Raw genomic sequence first — 14,489 nt, 5'->3', positions numbered from 1 at the left:
TTGGAATACATATATATAAATTCCGGGACAATATGTTCTATTTGAATATTAAAAAATCCGATTTCTAAGTAACAGTTCCCGCAAGTATAAAAATATTTAAACGAGCTATTGCAGAAGTTTACCATTATTTAAATTTTATTTCATTATATCTACCACACTTTCCGTTTTTAAATACCGCTCAAATCATACAAATTCGCAAAAATCGAACAATATTATTTGTATAAGTTATAATCTCCCGCCTCTTACTCATTTTTACATATTTGTGCTTGTCTCTCGTTTACAGTTTATGTATATAATGCATATTTTTTCGATCGGTGTAAGTTATATGCTTGTTTGTATATACAGGTTTTGCACGTGCACACGACAGGGTAATTACAACCGATGTCAGCAGCTTCCGTTGGCTCAGCAACTCAGCAAGGATGCGCAGTGAATGTGTGGTTTGCCTTAGTTTTCTTTACAATTACGTTTTGTATAATGTATTTATATATATATAACATATATGACTAATCGTAAGTTGCATTGACAAGTGGGGTGGATAAGGGTTATTTTTGATTTATAGGGTAGGGCTTTTGGGTGGGGTGATGTACAATACGTTTTCGTAGCGCTTTCTTCATATAAACTAAATTCGTCTAAGCTTTAAAAACAAAAAACGCTTGAATACAATTACATTTCATAACCAAGAGAATTATGAAGGTAACATAAAGGGGCTGGAAATAATGCAATGGGTATACTAGACACACAATCTTTGTTCCTGGTCGGACTCACTCATCACTTGTATCACTGATCACTTGATTTCACCGACTTAGTCAAGCTATCCCTAATCCCTTATCTCCGCCTGCTCCTCAGACTTCTCCGATCTTCTAGGATGTAAAGCTGTAACAACGCGAACGTAATTCCGTAAAAAGGTAGTTATTATTAGCACTTTATCTTCGTTGACTATGACTACGGGGGGTTCCTTTGCTTGGGAGTGAAAGATAAGCGGCGCCCTGCTGAACCTCTATCCATTCTCACAAAGATGGCCCTCGCAGTTGCCCCAAAAGATGCAGTTCCCGACGCCACTGTAGCATATCAGGGATACGGCTGTGAGGAATACGAGGCTGCAGATGGTGCAGGGTTTTCGCTCCAGGAAGAATCCGACCAGGTAGAGGACTATGAACATCACGTGCGTTTCCATCAGGGCCGGATTCGTGGGTTTTGGTATCAGTAGTACGGGCAGCAGGCATTGTAGGCAATACATTCTGTGTGCGGTTGGGTGGGTGGGTGTGTTGTTCTTGCTGTTTCTGCTTGGGATCTATTTGCGTGTGCGTTGACGTGGTCTTCCGCGCGGCCTGCAAGTGTCCCAGGATGCCCCCGGGGGTCGAGGTTAGTCTTAATTGTTCTATAATTACTATCATTCGTAGTCCTGGGCAAAGACCACAAACGTCACCAGAACGTGGATCTGTTGTGCCAGCTCTGGCACGGGTCGCCGCTCTGCGGGATTACCTCCGATTGGGCCTCCTGGCGCTGACCTCTCGGTTTTCGGGTCGTTAAGGTTCTCGTTTGTTGTGCGTCGTTTTAAATCATCACATATTTACCAAAATTTACTTGTCTGGGCCTATCGGGCCCTATCGATAAGCCTTTGTGGCTCTGAGTGGCAGAGTGACCAGTTGTCCGATACCGATATGTTGGAACTGGTGGTTCCGCGGAACCACAAATTACCGCCTAAATTTGAATTCTTATTTCTTTCTTTCTTTAAAAAATAATTATACATTTTAAGTTATTGTTTATTAATATTAAACAAATGCAAACAAAAGAAGTTCAAATAAAAGTAATCTCGAAAAAACAAAACAGAACAACTGACTTTCTATGTATACATATAACTGTACTTTCTCTTTTCTTTTTCATCGGAAGTCTTTTTTTGTGCACATTACATCTAAACATAATACATGCAATAATATTTATGTACACATTAATGAACCGACGTATGGCAGCGGTTGATACATACAAATTAATTTTATTATGCATTCCAGTACAGGGTGTTATCATAGATCGAAGGATCTGTAGCCAGTGGTACCAGAAATATCCATCCAACAAATCCGGCAAAGTAGAGAACAATGGCCACCACTCGTCGCCAGAGATCCTGTTGCCACAGATCCTGCAGATCCGGCAGACCCATGTGGTTGCAAAACGCGTGCACCAAGATGGGAGCCACCACGTGGCCTGTACGGGCAAATAGAAAGGCGGAATAGAAGCCAAACAGCGTGGTGTAGATGAACTGAAACAGCCCAATCAATAGGGCACTGCTGAAATTCACGCCCAAGCTCAAGCGTTCGGCTATGTGATGCAAGTGGGCCACTCCGAAGAAAAGCGGCGTTATGAAAACGGCGACCAGGGGCGAAAAGCTCTGCAGGATGAGGGGCATCATGCAGGCTCGGAAGACGAACTCCTCGCTCAGCGGTGCCATCACATGGTTGCGCACCCAGATGATGCTCCCAAATGATCCCTTCCAGTAGTCCAGATCTGCAATTCAAATCAAGCAGTAAGAAGCGGCTGATAGGCAGAGGTGTATTCATCAGTACCAAAGTAGGAGCGCACGGACTCGTTCTGCATGTTGACAAAGATGGGTCCCAGGAAGAGCAACACCGTCAGGGCGTATGGTATCACAACAGCCTGCCACAATCCCTCCAAGCGCAGACCGAGCAGCTTGGGAAACGGTACCCGGCTGAGCAGCTCCGGCGATGAGAAGAAGTAGACGAAGAACGGGGCTGCCAGCATCACCATGGACACACTGGCGAATCTTCTCTTAACCGTGGTTGGATGATCCCGGTTGTGTTTGGTGCTCCAAATGTAGAGGCTACCCACGTACAGAACAGCCAGCACGAAGCAACAGGTCACCGAAGTGGCCACCGGGATCTGGGGCAATGATTCGTGGACTACATTTTCTTGCATGTTGACTTCGGATACCGTCTCACTCAGGTTTTTCATTCAATTTGTGCTATTCGTCATTCTTCGCTGACCATTAGCGGAAAAAAAAGTACACAATAACAGCTGATTTTCAGCTGACTGCAGAAGTAAGACCATTGCTTCGTGTGAACTAGTTCAAGATGGCAATGAAACTTGGTATATTTGTATCACCGTGGGATGTAGTCGTGCGTCCTGGTCACATTGTGCAGTGATAAGCATCGTGGAAGGGCTGCGATTTTCGGTTGTGTTTTTAAACTAAATTTTCCGACAAAGTTACGAAAATAAATTTATACCAAGTTAGCCAAGGTGTTCAGTTACCACCGCAGAGCAGCCGAGATGTCGTTCCTACTGAGAGCAGTCACCACAGCCCGTCACATCGTTCATAAGGTTTCCTCGCACTCACATTCCTCTCTATATGTCCCTAATCTTGGAAAAAAAAAGTTGAAGTGACCTTTGTCTTGGCTTTGTTTATTTTTCGATGCTAGGTTCCCGTGCGCAACCTGAATCTGCTGGAGTTCCAGAGCAAGGATATCCTCCAGAAGTATGGAGTGGCCATCCAGCAATTCAAGGTCTTGGATAACTCCAAGGCAGATGCCGAGGTCGTCAAGACTTTTGGTAAGTGGAGGACGTGACCATGTCGGTGATTATGTAATCCCTGGGCTAATTGATGTTAAATGCTGCGTTTCTGTGTTTCAGAGTGCCCGGAATATGTGGTGAAGGCGCAAATTCTCGCCGGTGGGCGTGGCAAGGGAACTTTCGACAATGGATTCAAAGGCGGCGTCCATATCACCACCAAGTAATATATATTAGGTCTATTCCGGCTATTCACATTCACATTCATTTTATCTAAAAAAATTAATATTAGAGTCTGTCATCATTCTGCCCATATTGAAAATGATAATTTGTGAGAGCCAGAGTGTACGTTAAAAACACAACTGATAAGACCAGCTTATACTAATAATTAATAATCATTTCGGCAGCAAGAGCGAGGTGCTCTCGCTTACCCAGCAGATGATTGGAAACCGACTGATAACAAAACAAACGCCCAAATCGGGAATTCTGGTCAACAAGGTTATGGTTGCACGCAGTATCAACATTACCCGCGAGACCTATCTCTGCATCTTGCTGGACCGCGAGCACAATGGGCCCGTGTTGATTGCCTCGCCTGCCGGTGGCATGGATATCGAGGCGGTGGCCGAGGAAACGCCTGACAAAATTAAGACTGTTCCGCTAGACATTGACAAGCCCATTCCGGAGTCGACGCTCTTGGAGGTGGCCAAGTTCTTGGAGTTCAAGGGAGACTCTGTGAAGCGTTGTGCCGAGGAAATTCAGAAACTCTATACTCTCTTCAAAGCTGTGGATGCCGTACAGATTGAGATCAACCCGCTGGCGGAGACGGATAAGGGAGAAGTCATCTCCGTTGATGCCAAGCTCAACTTTGACGACAATGCTCAGTTCCGTCAGAAGGATATTTTCTCCATGGACGTCACCGAGGAGGAATCCGATCCCCGGGAAGTGGAGGCGGCCAAGTACAATCTGAACTACGTCGCCATGGATGGCAATATTGGCTGCTTGGTAAATGGTGCTGGCCTGGCTATGGCCACCATGGACATCATCAAACTGAATGGAGGCGAGCCTGCCAATTTCCTCGATGTCGGCGGTGGCGTCAAGGAGGATCAGGTGGCCAAAGCTTTCGAGATCCTCACTGCTGACCCGAAAGTCAAGGGAATCCTGGTCAATGTCTTTGGCGGCATTGTCAATTGTGCCACCATTGCCAATGGCATTGTGGCTGCTTCCAAGAAGCTGCAACTGAATGTTCCACTGGTCGTGCGACTGGAGGGCACCAATGTGAATCAGGCTCGCGAGATCCTAAAGAATTCGGGCCTGCCCATTCAGACCGCCACTGACTTGGATGATGCCGCCCACAAGGCTGTGGCTGCCCTTAATTAGGGTAATGATTGAGGAGAGCATGTCTTCCAAAACGAAACGACGCACATTAGCATTTACAACGGTTGGGCCTTTTAAATATAAGTTTTTATCGACAATATAACCAAAATATGTTATATTCTATTAAAAAAAATTATTTGATTTTAGAAGTATGTTCAACATCTGGAAAAAATTAACTAACGTTAAAAAACATTTATTTCTTAATTTAAAAAATTAACAATTTAAATTATTTTTTTTTTTTTGTATTTATTGGCGCCGTTTCATTTGGTATTTGTTTTGTGGCCCTGTGGTTTTTTGCTGTGTTACCAGGGCGGTCACACTGCAGTCCACACCCAAACAGCAAACCAAACAAACATTTCCGCAGGAATCCAGCGAAATTCCAATAGAATTTCCCACTCAAAGGATGCAAAAACCATCCCACTTCGCACGCGAGGATTCCCACGAGCACCTGCCCACCAGTCACACCCAAAACAGCCACACAGTGAACATGAAGAGGCGCACACTATCCGGAAGTTGTGGCGTTGGCGTCTTCGTGTTCGCCTTTGCCTTCATCGTGATTGCATTTGCAACGCCCAGTTGGTTGGTCAGTGATTACCGCATCACGGGTGCCAAGCTGGATCGCCTGGGACTGTGGGTGCACTGCTTCCGGTCGCTGCCGGACGTGAACGACGACAGCCAGCGGAGGTTCTTCGTGGGCTGCCGTTGGGTGTATGACCCATTTACCACGGGCTACGATGAGATCCGTGGATTTCTGTTGCCCGCCTTCATGATAGCTACTCAGTTCTTCTACACTTTGGCCTTCATCGGGATGTTGGTCTCAGCCATCGGAGTACTGGTCTTCATCCTGTGCGCTGGTCCGGATCAAAAGCACTTTATTACGCTCATTAAATCTTTGGGATATGTGCTTCTCGGTGCTGGAGTAAGTGCGGCCATTGCAGTGATCGTATTCGCTGGATTTGGCAACCGGAATGGCTGGATGCCGGAGCATGCGAACAATTGGTTTGGCTGGTCCTTTATCCTGGCATGTGTGGGTACTGTGTTAACCCTGGTGGCGTCTACTTTGTTCCTCAGTGAAGCCCACGTGCAGCACAAGAAGAGAATTCAGTTCAAGGAATCTCAGACGCGATTTGAGCTGGTGCGCGGATAGTCGACGGTAAGTACTTGACTATATCCAAGTCAGGGTCGGTCGCTTAACCTTCTTGCATTGTTTCTTTTAGTCGTGGCAGCTGGCACGCTTGCACCAAGGAAAACACAAGCCAACCAAGAGGAAAACAAAACAAAAACATTCCGTCCCCTCAAAGAATTCTCACCCTAAACATTACAGTCGAACTTCTCTAAGGCGAAACATTCTAACTTACAGTTTCTGAAAGCGCACGTTTTTAATGTTGTTTAATGTTTTGTTTTTTACTTACTGTAATGGTATCCATGTGCATAGGCAATTGTTAAAGTGTTCATGTCGGTTTATGTTGGTTTAAATGGTTTAAAGAATTCTTCAACCGCTGAAAATAAGCGAGAAACTAAAAAGTTATATTTGAAAATTTTTAACGACCAAAGTTATTTTGGATAAAAAATATTTTTCGCCATATATTCATCGCTTCTCACTAACATACATAAACAAATTAATTTTAGTTCAGAGAAGTTCGACTGTACTCGTAGTTTTTAATTTAAAAAGTTTATGCAATTGACGGCCGCACCGAGTCACAAGCTTTCAGTTTTTGGTACTTATAATCATCCATCCAATCGACCAGATCAGTTCCAAAAGAAGACTGAATGTTTTTCCGAATGAAAACCAGAACCAAGCACATCAAACGAAGACGCTCAAACAGATGACTCATGTTCATGTAGAGTATTCTGCAGTATTTGCATATCAATTTTCGCTCAATTAACGCCCAGACACAACAGCATACCCCTCCGCAATTGTACGTTTTTTTTTTAGAAAAAGTCGCAGGCTAGTCGGAACTAGCATCGAAATATTACACTCGTGCCTTAATTAGATAAAACTATTATGGTGTAGTTCGTAGTGCCTGAAAACAAATTGTTGTTATAAACATACCTGAAACGACTGACCTGCGACTAACCATAGAGATCATTGAATTGCATAAACTTCGGCTAAGCTAGTGCCTTAATTAAGTGACCCATAGAAAGGTAAGCGAAACTCCGCCCATTAGTTTTAAGAACAAAACATTCCCTTTTGAACTCGAATATTCCGCACAAGTTACCTTCTTTTAAAGGTAACAATTAGGTCTGTATTAATAATCCGTCCTTTGCACTTGTACTTGTATTTGTAGCATGTTCTTAACCGAGAATTTAGCTATGTATTAAAGCAATACATACGTCTTTTACCCTCCCATATACAATAATATGTGTAACATTTTTATGTACAAACGACTTTTAGCTAAAGCGAAGAATAATAAAGTTTTTATTGTATACAACAGCTGAATGCATCTTTAGAGCGGGTTCAAGGCAGCTGGGCTCCAAAATGAGATCCGAAACAATGAATCTCCTCGCCAGTCAGCTTTGTGCATTCGAGTTAGTTTTCCCATGGCGTTTGCATTTTGGGAAACCCGAACAAACTTTTCGCTGTCAGCTTTTGTTGCCGTTGAGGCAACTGGTCGGATATGCATCAGTTTGTTTGCAGAAACAACTGATATGCTAACCGATTGTGGGCTGCACCATGTGTCGACCCGGCGATTTCGAAGCTGCCTTTTTGTGTCGGGTTATTTGTTAATGATTGATGAAATATGGTTATCTTAACGCATATCATTGGACTTTATAATGCGTAAAAGTTGTAATTGTTCATCATATTTCGTGGTGACCTTTGATACCATAGTCTATTTAGAATAGCATATGAACATATAAGGCTTTGATTGAATTATATTCAACTTTATATCTTTGACAAGCCTACTTTCAAGTCTTCAGTTTTTCGAAATACTTGATTAATGGTGCATGGAGTAAAAGATTTAATGTGCGAAGCTTCGGCCTTACGAACGTTCCAAAAACCCACAAAACTATTAGATCATTTTGTCAGCAAAATATCTGACTTGACTCAAGCTCTTAAAAAGTCTTTAAAATGGTAACCATAACAAATTGAAATATATTAATTTGCCTGGCTTATAAAGGTATAATTAGCAAGGCAGGTGGTGAGAAATATCGATCTAAAAAAACCCCACCCACGATCTTAAATCCCGACTTGGCAATGACATTCAGGGAAGGGAAGAGACAGAAAGAAAAATGTATCTTTTAAGCGATTGTGAGTGAGGAGGACTTGCTGAAGCGTGAAATCTGTTCGAAGATAGCTCGGATTGATGGATGGATTGGCGCGCACACTCGCTACAGATCTGATTAGCGAATAATCCAAGTCACTTCAAACCGGATGCTTGGATGCTCGGATGCCTCATGACTGACTCGCTTGGAATAGCCTTGGTCGAGGAAACTGCACTGAAATATGTGCTAAACGCCAATTTATTTACGGATTTTATTATGGCCACCAAATCGAGAGTGCGGAGGCTTCGCATTCACTTTTTGGTGACCTCACTCACCGTTAGATTGACAAACAAATCGGCTTACTGCACTCGTTACACGGAACGGATTAAGAACTTCGGCTTAAACCAACTGACTGTGTGAGAATTGTCGAGTTTTTGCCGCACGGATTTCTCGATCTCTTCTGCTTCGCGTTTTGAATTTGATTGACGTACAGCTTCGAAATCCCCTGTTGGGAGCAGTTTTCTGATTACAAGTGATTTAAGAGACAGGCTAATTATAAATGTTCATGGGAAATTGGCGTGGACAAAAAGCGCTAATAATACGAACTGTGGATTAACTAATTTATACACGAATGCTCATATCTACGGATAACTTAAAACCAATATATATTAATTCAATATATTTTATTGGAAAAAATAGGAATTTAACTAAAGGAGAATAAATTGATGCTTAATTGGTTTTAAGAGGTTTCAAGATTTTTCATTTGCATAAAATGCTGCCATCACAGCGCACAGTAGAACACGATGAGAAGAACCAGAATCTGAAGACGAGGCTTCATTAACAAAGGCAACATACCTGTTCTTAGGCGCTGGCCAAAGATTAATTGCCATCGCTTTGGCCACAAAGAAACATTTTGCATAATATTTTCAATCAAATCGAGCGTCAATGAACGCTTATAAACATTGAAATTAAAAGTTATCGGCGGTATTTCGTCTTTTTTTGCGGGATGATTAGAAAACTTAAAATTGAAACTGAGAGTTGGGGTCCGCGATTACGCAAAGGTCTCAAAAATAAACTGTTTATAATCAATAAGCATAAGCGAAGCCATTAGATTGATTACTATTTGCCACACGCAAACTTTCCTCAAAACCACTCTGTTTTCGAAGTTGGATTGCGGCTGCTGGTCATCAATAAATATTGATTGAGACGTGAAGGTCGGGCTCGGCTTGGTCTGGGCTCATTAAAAGTTTATGGACTTGTCGATTTTATTTTATAATCGAAATAGAACAACTTTATGCCTCTTTACACAAAATGGTCTGAAGCGTTTAGAACGGCTTCTGCTGGATTAACCTTTCCAGCCGAATGAAATTAATCAATTTTAAGAGCTTTCCTTTATTGGTACTGTGATCGCAAATGCGGCTGTTTGAAATGCTCAGGATTTTGATAGATTTTCTTCCTTGGCCTGTGACTTCTGCTGACGTGGCTAATTAATGGGGAATTTATTTAAATTCCTGTTTCGGTTATCCTAAACGAGATTAACATGCTTATAAAAGTTTCATAAGAGATGTGCGAAAAAAGCAAGTTTGCATCATGAATATGCAATCGAGAAGTTGGAACATTTCTTTATAGAGTTGAATGAATTTGATTGTCTGGTTTATATAAAAAGAGGTTCTTTGAAGCGAAACGAAAGCGGAAAGATAAAATGAAATAACTTGTATTTTTTTATTTGTTTATACAGGCAACGATGATGTTTGACTTGAAAAAACCCCCACACTTTAAGGTTGATTTATATGTTGCTAAGGATATTTATAGAATTCATTAATGTTCAATGAAAGTTCTTGGCGAAGTGAAGGTAAAAGTCTTTGCATAGAAATTTCAAATACGCTGATTTCTTTTCGTTCCTTCGCTGCTGCAGACTTTCGTTGAAAGTGAAAGCATTTCTAAGCTGATTAGCATTTGTGAAAAATTTCTTTGCAATTTTGCCACTCACGTGCGGGAAGTTTCATTCTCCCCTTGTCAGGTGAACTGCCATTCCAAAAAGAAGACATTAGCATCTTATAGACCACCCGCTAGGCTAACCATCTAAATTTTCGCCTCATAAGTGACACCACCTAGATTAAGTATACGCGGCGTGCGTCAGACAGTTCCTTGAACTTCACATAGTCACCCAAAGTAGACGAACGTGGCAAGGCGTCTGAGACAGTTTGGGGGCTTGGGCGATGCTTAGGTATTATAGAATGTTATATCACAGCATAACCAGTATCATATAGATGGCCATAATTCTGCCGGCCACAGATATTATCATTCAAATGGCCCGGACCAAAAATCACCAAGTGACCAGTCCGGACGCCTTCATTTGCGTCACCGAAATAGTGCTGACTTTATAGCCAATGGATGCTTCTAAGCTGGAGAAGATGGACAGTGCTCTATGCAAAACACATTTCATAACACTTTCAGATAAGAAACTTGTATCGCATATGAAAGAAAAGTCCTATTAACACTCCATGGCAGCTAAAACGAGTTCATGTTCTTGAAACTAAACTACAAATTTGGAATTCTAATTTATGCACACACATTTTGGCCGAATCAAATCAGCCAATTTTTGCAAATAAAACCAGCTACCAAACGAACATCGATTAAAATCAACAAAAATATAGAGAATGTGGTTTTCTGGTCCGCCCATCGTAAAAGTTCAGTTGTTTGGATGGCGATTCTTGATTGCTCCCTCGAATTTTTTTATTTTGCAAGATTTTTTTATGATCTGATTTAAAGTGAGCTTTGTGTGCTAATGACGAACCAGAGAATGGATCCAAGTTACCTAATTTAATTATTTGCATGCTAATTTCTGTTTTCCCTCCTCCAAATAGATCGTAAAATGTTTGCTGTTGTTTTATGCATATTTGCCTTTTGCTACCCATTAATATCAAAATATGACACCTGAGCTGGGAAATACATATATATCAATTTCTGGGCCCACTGTCTTTACTTTAGCTTATATTAATCGCTGTTTTTATTTGTGCGAAGCTTCAATGCCACTGTTTTATTTTGCGCTCTTTTTAGCTTAGTTTTAATTCCTTTTAAAGCGATTTTGGGCTTGTATTTCCTGGCCACAAAATTATGTCTGCAACGCATTATTTTTCGATAAATCACAAGAGATAACAAATCTGGGCAGGCGAGGCGTTTGAAAGGTGTTTTAGGAGGTCCAGCCACTTGAAATAGTGGGATCTAAATTCAGGAATCCTCTTGCTTGTTTTTGTAAACAATCTTTTAGCTGTTTTATGGCCTATAGGTTTCGTCTTGTCTTGACCACTTAAAGTTGCGGCTTGTGTCGTGTGAGCTTAATTTGGTGTCATAATTCAAACAAATGCCTCGCTTATAAATTAATAAATATTTATAGTTTCATTGCCCGGCTTAGGCAAATATTAGCTCGAAATATAAGCCCACATAAGCGTTGGTCAAAGTGTATCTCTACTTTTGCAGGCACTCGGAACGGAAGTAAGAATTCAGATTCAATCGGTGGCAGCCGATAAATTTCGCTTGGTGTTGACAGTCAACGGCACACAAGTGTATTGATTGATTGCAACAAGGTGAAGGAAATTTGTTGGCAGTTTTGTCTGACCATGTTCGACCTTGAGGTTTTTGCTCCACCCGCTGAAGAAGAGGTCGCCCCTTCCACGAATTATCTCCGATACATGGCGATTTAATGTTCTCTCAGTGTTCGGCCGCAATTTGTATGCAAATGATTTGTTGATATGTTACCAGATGCTACTACAACCTCTACCTTGGCCAAACAAGTTCTTGGTGTCTGATATCATTGATAAGATGGCCAAGCGGATTATGTTTTCTGGCCAAATGCCTAAGACAATTGCGGACTGTCACTCCATCAGACCCGGTCGTCATTTGTCTTGGCATTATTTCAAATCTTAATTGGCCGCGAATTCTTTTTCACTCTCGTGAATTTCTCACGTATTGTGCGATGACCAATACTGCAAACAGGGGCGGATTTAAGATATCATTTGGGCGCTACTTTGTTTCTTTTATTTGAAAACTTTCCCTCTTTATAGCTAAAACTAGATAATATATTTTATTAGTTTAATATGCTATTATATTTAAAAATAAAAAAATGTTTATTTATTATTTCCTAAGATTTCCGATGCTTCTGTGACTAAAGAGACTAGAGTTGTTTGACCTAATCTTATAAATCCGCCCCTGACTAAGTCAAAAATCATAACTTAGGCCTGCTATTCTTTTGATTATCTTAAATTTGACTAATGCATTTTTAATGAAACCCCTCGAATGACATCACACACAATTTGTTGGTCGAGAAATGGAAACTACCAGAAATTGAGCCTAAAATTGCCAACTTGTCACTGAATAAAAAAATACGTAGCAGCTCTTCAGAAATTCCAAAAGAATTGCTTGAAATAATTACAAGATAATTCTCAAGCTGGATTAATTCCCAGATGTCATTAAATTCTGCGAAAACTGCAAACGGATGTAAATGTATCTTTGCCATAGCATCTGTGACGCATCCATGAGTGCGTTTCGCCTTTCACTTTAGGCTGCTCCCCCCTCATAAAACCAAAATGCTTTTCCTTTCAACTGCATCCTGAAATTAAAGGATTACAGGGGCGTTCTTCGTTTTTACAATTAAATTGAAATTAAACTCCAGTAGACTTGCCCGGGAACGGCTTGAGCAGAACAATCGAGAAGGGGCGATCAGGATTCCGAAGTTGATTTATTTTTGGGCCCCAGATTGCACAAGGGCAACATGGCAAGAGTCATTCAACTCCGGTTACATAAGCATCGATGCGTGCAACCGAAGAAGGAAGCAGCTGCTGGGGATCTACGTTGATATCTGAGATGCGAAGGTCGTCGGCGAATGCAACATGCAACATGGGGACCTGGGATCAAGGGACTTGCCCTGCGCACCCATGACTCATTGGCAGTGGAGCAAGCCATTCGACTGAACGATTTATGGTAACGATTCCCCATCTCATTTCATCTCATCTCATCTCATTGGCTTGAGTCAGAGGCGTTGACTTTTGGTATTTCGTTGGTGAGACTGCAACAAATTGGTTTTTTTGGTAGGCTTTCTAAATTTGGTGCTTCATGTGCACATTCTGTCTACCACAAAAATGTTGGCCAATGCGTAGCTCACTCGCCTCGGATTCTTTGTTAGCATGAGATATTGATCTTAGGTTAAACTTGCTAATTTCTTGTTCCTTTTTTCATATCGAACTTGGCTTGGGCTTGTTAAAATCGTTTTTTTTCTATTTATATTTTCGATTTCTTGATAGTTTCGCCGGCTTGTTGAATTTGATTAGCAAAAATATAACTTGTTTTGCGACTGATGATAGCTAAAAGTTTTTCGTTTTGAGGTTTTGTTCTCTCAAAGGTCATTTCCAAAAAAAAAAAAAAATATTTATTGTGTGACTCGTTGTGCTCATAAAAATTTAATTTTGTGTGGGCTAATAGTTCGCAAAAAAAATATATATTTATTTAAATTCCACTGAGTCTCAAATTTGGATTAATCTCAATTTAAATACGTACAATTTCTTTGTCCCTTTTCACAGCCTCAATTTTACCTCAACCACTTGTTGCTTTTTGGGTTTATCGCGAAATTATGTTTAATAATTTTACTGTCAATGAAACTCTGTCAAAAATGCATTTACATATGAAATAAAATTAAAGCAAAACAAAAGCCCCGGTTTTTTAATATTCGTTTTTCCTTTTTTTCGGTCAACTCGATTTTTTCGGCTGACAAAAAATTAAAGCAAAAAATTTAATAATGATTTGAGAATGTTGAAGGCTTAGCAGGATAAATATATAGTAACCGCTTACTAAGCGATGTCAAGGTCATCACTCGTGGCAGGTAATGTAAATGGAATGTTGAGAATGCATTTAAGTATTTGACTGTTCACGTTATTTTTAGTGAGTCGATTGAATTAAGTTTTATTATGCATCCTTGCTTAACATTGCCGTTGGCGAATTGCTTAAAATGTATATTTTTTAATCTTTTACTAAGCCCACGTAGACATATTTTACAAAACGAAACCCAGCTGCGTTGTATGGTTGCATGCTGAGCCAATTTGGGATTTCACTGGATTGCCCTTTCCTTATGTAGGGTATCTTAAAGGTTTAAAACAAAGCTTAAAGTAATTATTAATCAATATAATTTGTATAAAATAATCAAAGATATTTTTCATTCAAATTTTAAGTAATTACTTATATTTAAATTAATTTCCATTATCTAAGTTTTGATTAAAGAGTATTTAGCATTTGTTTTCTCCACATCGCTGCTTCCCTTACTGATTTTTGTTTTTATAGTCGAAAATACTCATACATTGTCTTCATTCGGTGGGCTTTGTCCTTGACTTAAGCATTGTCATTAA

At 40.7% G+C, this 14,489-nt stretch overlaps 4 protein-coding genes across 4 annotated transcripts; 2 read left to right on the top strand and 2 right to left on the bottom strand.

The window, feature by feature from the left end:
• Window positions 1-108: 108 nt before the first annotated feature.
• LOC6610887 (bladder cancer-associated protein) lies at window positions 109-1,631 on the bottom strand. The gene is made up of 2 exons (XM_032719499.1): window positions 1,483-1,631; window positions 109-1,328 (listed from the first exon to the last, which is right to left on the bottom strand). Exon 2 carries the CDS (start codon window positions 1,235-1,237, stop codon window positions 998-1,000), a length of 240 nt encoding a protein of 79 aa, XP_032575390.1. The 5' UTR covers window positions 1,238-1,328; window positions 1,483-1,631; the 3' UTR covers window positions 109-997.
• A 205-nt stretch (window positions 1,632-1,836) lies between these two features.
• Window positions 1,837-3,031, bottom strand: LOC6610886 (CAAX prenyl protease 2). Its single transcript, XM_002035413.2, has 2 exons — window positions 2,559-3,031; window positions 1,837-2,499 (listed from the first exon to the last, which is right to left on the bottom strand). Exons 1-2 carry the CDS (start codon window positions 2,962-2,964, stop codon window positions 1,997-1,999), a joined length of 909 nt encoding a protein of 302 aa, XP_002035449.1. The 5' UTR covers window positions 2,965-3,031; the 3' UTR covers window positions 1,837-1,996.
• A 112-nt stretch (window positions 3,032-3,143) lies between these two features.
• On the top strand, window positions 3,144-4,999 carry LOC6610885 (succinate--CoA ligase [GDP-forming] subunit beta, mitochondrial). Its single transcript, XM_002035412.2, has 4 exons — window positions 3,144-3,330; window positions 3,429-3,558; window positions 3,640-3,739; window positions 3,924-4,999. The coding sequence occupies exons 1-4, from the start codon at window positions 3,280-3,282 to the stop codon at window positions 4,891-4,893; spliced, it is 1,251 nt and encodes a 416-aa protein (XP_002035448.1). The 5' UTR covers window positions 3,144-3,279; the 3' UTR covers window positions 4,894-4,999.
• Window positions 5,000-5,188: 189 nt separating this feature from the next.
• LOC6610884 lies at window positions 5,189-7,324 on the top strand. Its single transcript, XM_002035411.2, has 2 exons — window positions 5,189-6,043; window positions 6,108-7,324. The coding sequence occupies exon 1, from the start codon at window positions 5,294-5,296 to the stop codon at window positions 6,035-6,037; it is 744 nt and encodes a 247-aa protein (XP_002035447.1). The 5' UTR covers window positions 5,189-5,293; the 3' UTR covers window positions 6,038-6,043; window positions 6,108-7,324.
• The last annotated feature ends 7,165 nt before the right edge of the window (window positions 7,325-14,489 follow it).

This window comes from Drosophila sechellia, chromosome 3L (assembly GCF_004382195.2).
Source record: "Drosophila sechellia strain sech25 chromosome 3L, ASM438219v1, whole genome shotgun sequence".
Taxonomy (NCBI): Eukaryota; Metazoa; Arthropoda; class Insecta; order Diptera; family Drosophilidae; genus Drosophila; species Drosophila sechellia.
This window is presented reverse-complemented; position numbering and strand designations above follow the sequence as displayed.

Coding starts and splice junctions, on each gene's coding strand:
- LOC6610887 (XM_032719499.1), bottom strand. CDS start 1,237: ATGTATTGCCTACAATGCCTGCTGCCCGTACTACTGATACCAAAACCC.
- LOC6610886 (XM_002035413.2), bottom strand. CDS start 2,964: ATGAAAAACCTGAGTGAGACGGTATCCGAAGTCAACATGCAAGAAAAT. Junction 2,500..2,558: donor GTCCGTGCGCTCCTACTTTG/GTACTGATGAAT, acceptor TTTGAATTGCAG/ATCTGGACTACTGGAAGGGA.
- LOC6610885 (XM_002035412.2), top strand. CDS start 3,280: ATGTCGTTCCTACTGAGAGCAGTCACCACAGCCCGTCACATCGTTCAT. Junction 3,331..3,428: donor CCCGTCACATCGTTCATAAG/GTTTCCTCGCAC, acceptor TTTCGATGCTAG/GTTCCCGTGCGCAACCTGAA. Junction 3,740..3,923: donor GGCGTCCATATCACCACCAA/GTAATATATATT, acceptor TCATTTCGGCAG/CAAGAGCGAGGTGCTCTCGC.
- LOC6610884 (XM_002035411.2), top strand. CDS start 5,294: ATGCAAAAACCATCCCACTTCGCACGCGAGGATTCCCACGAGCACCTG.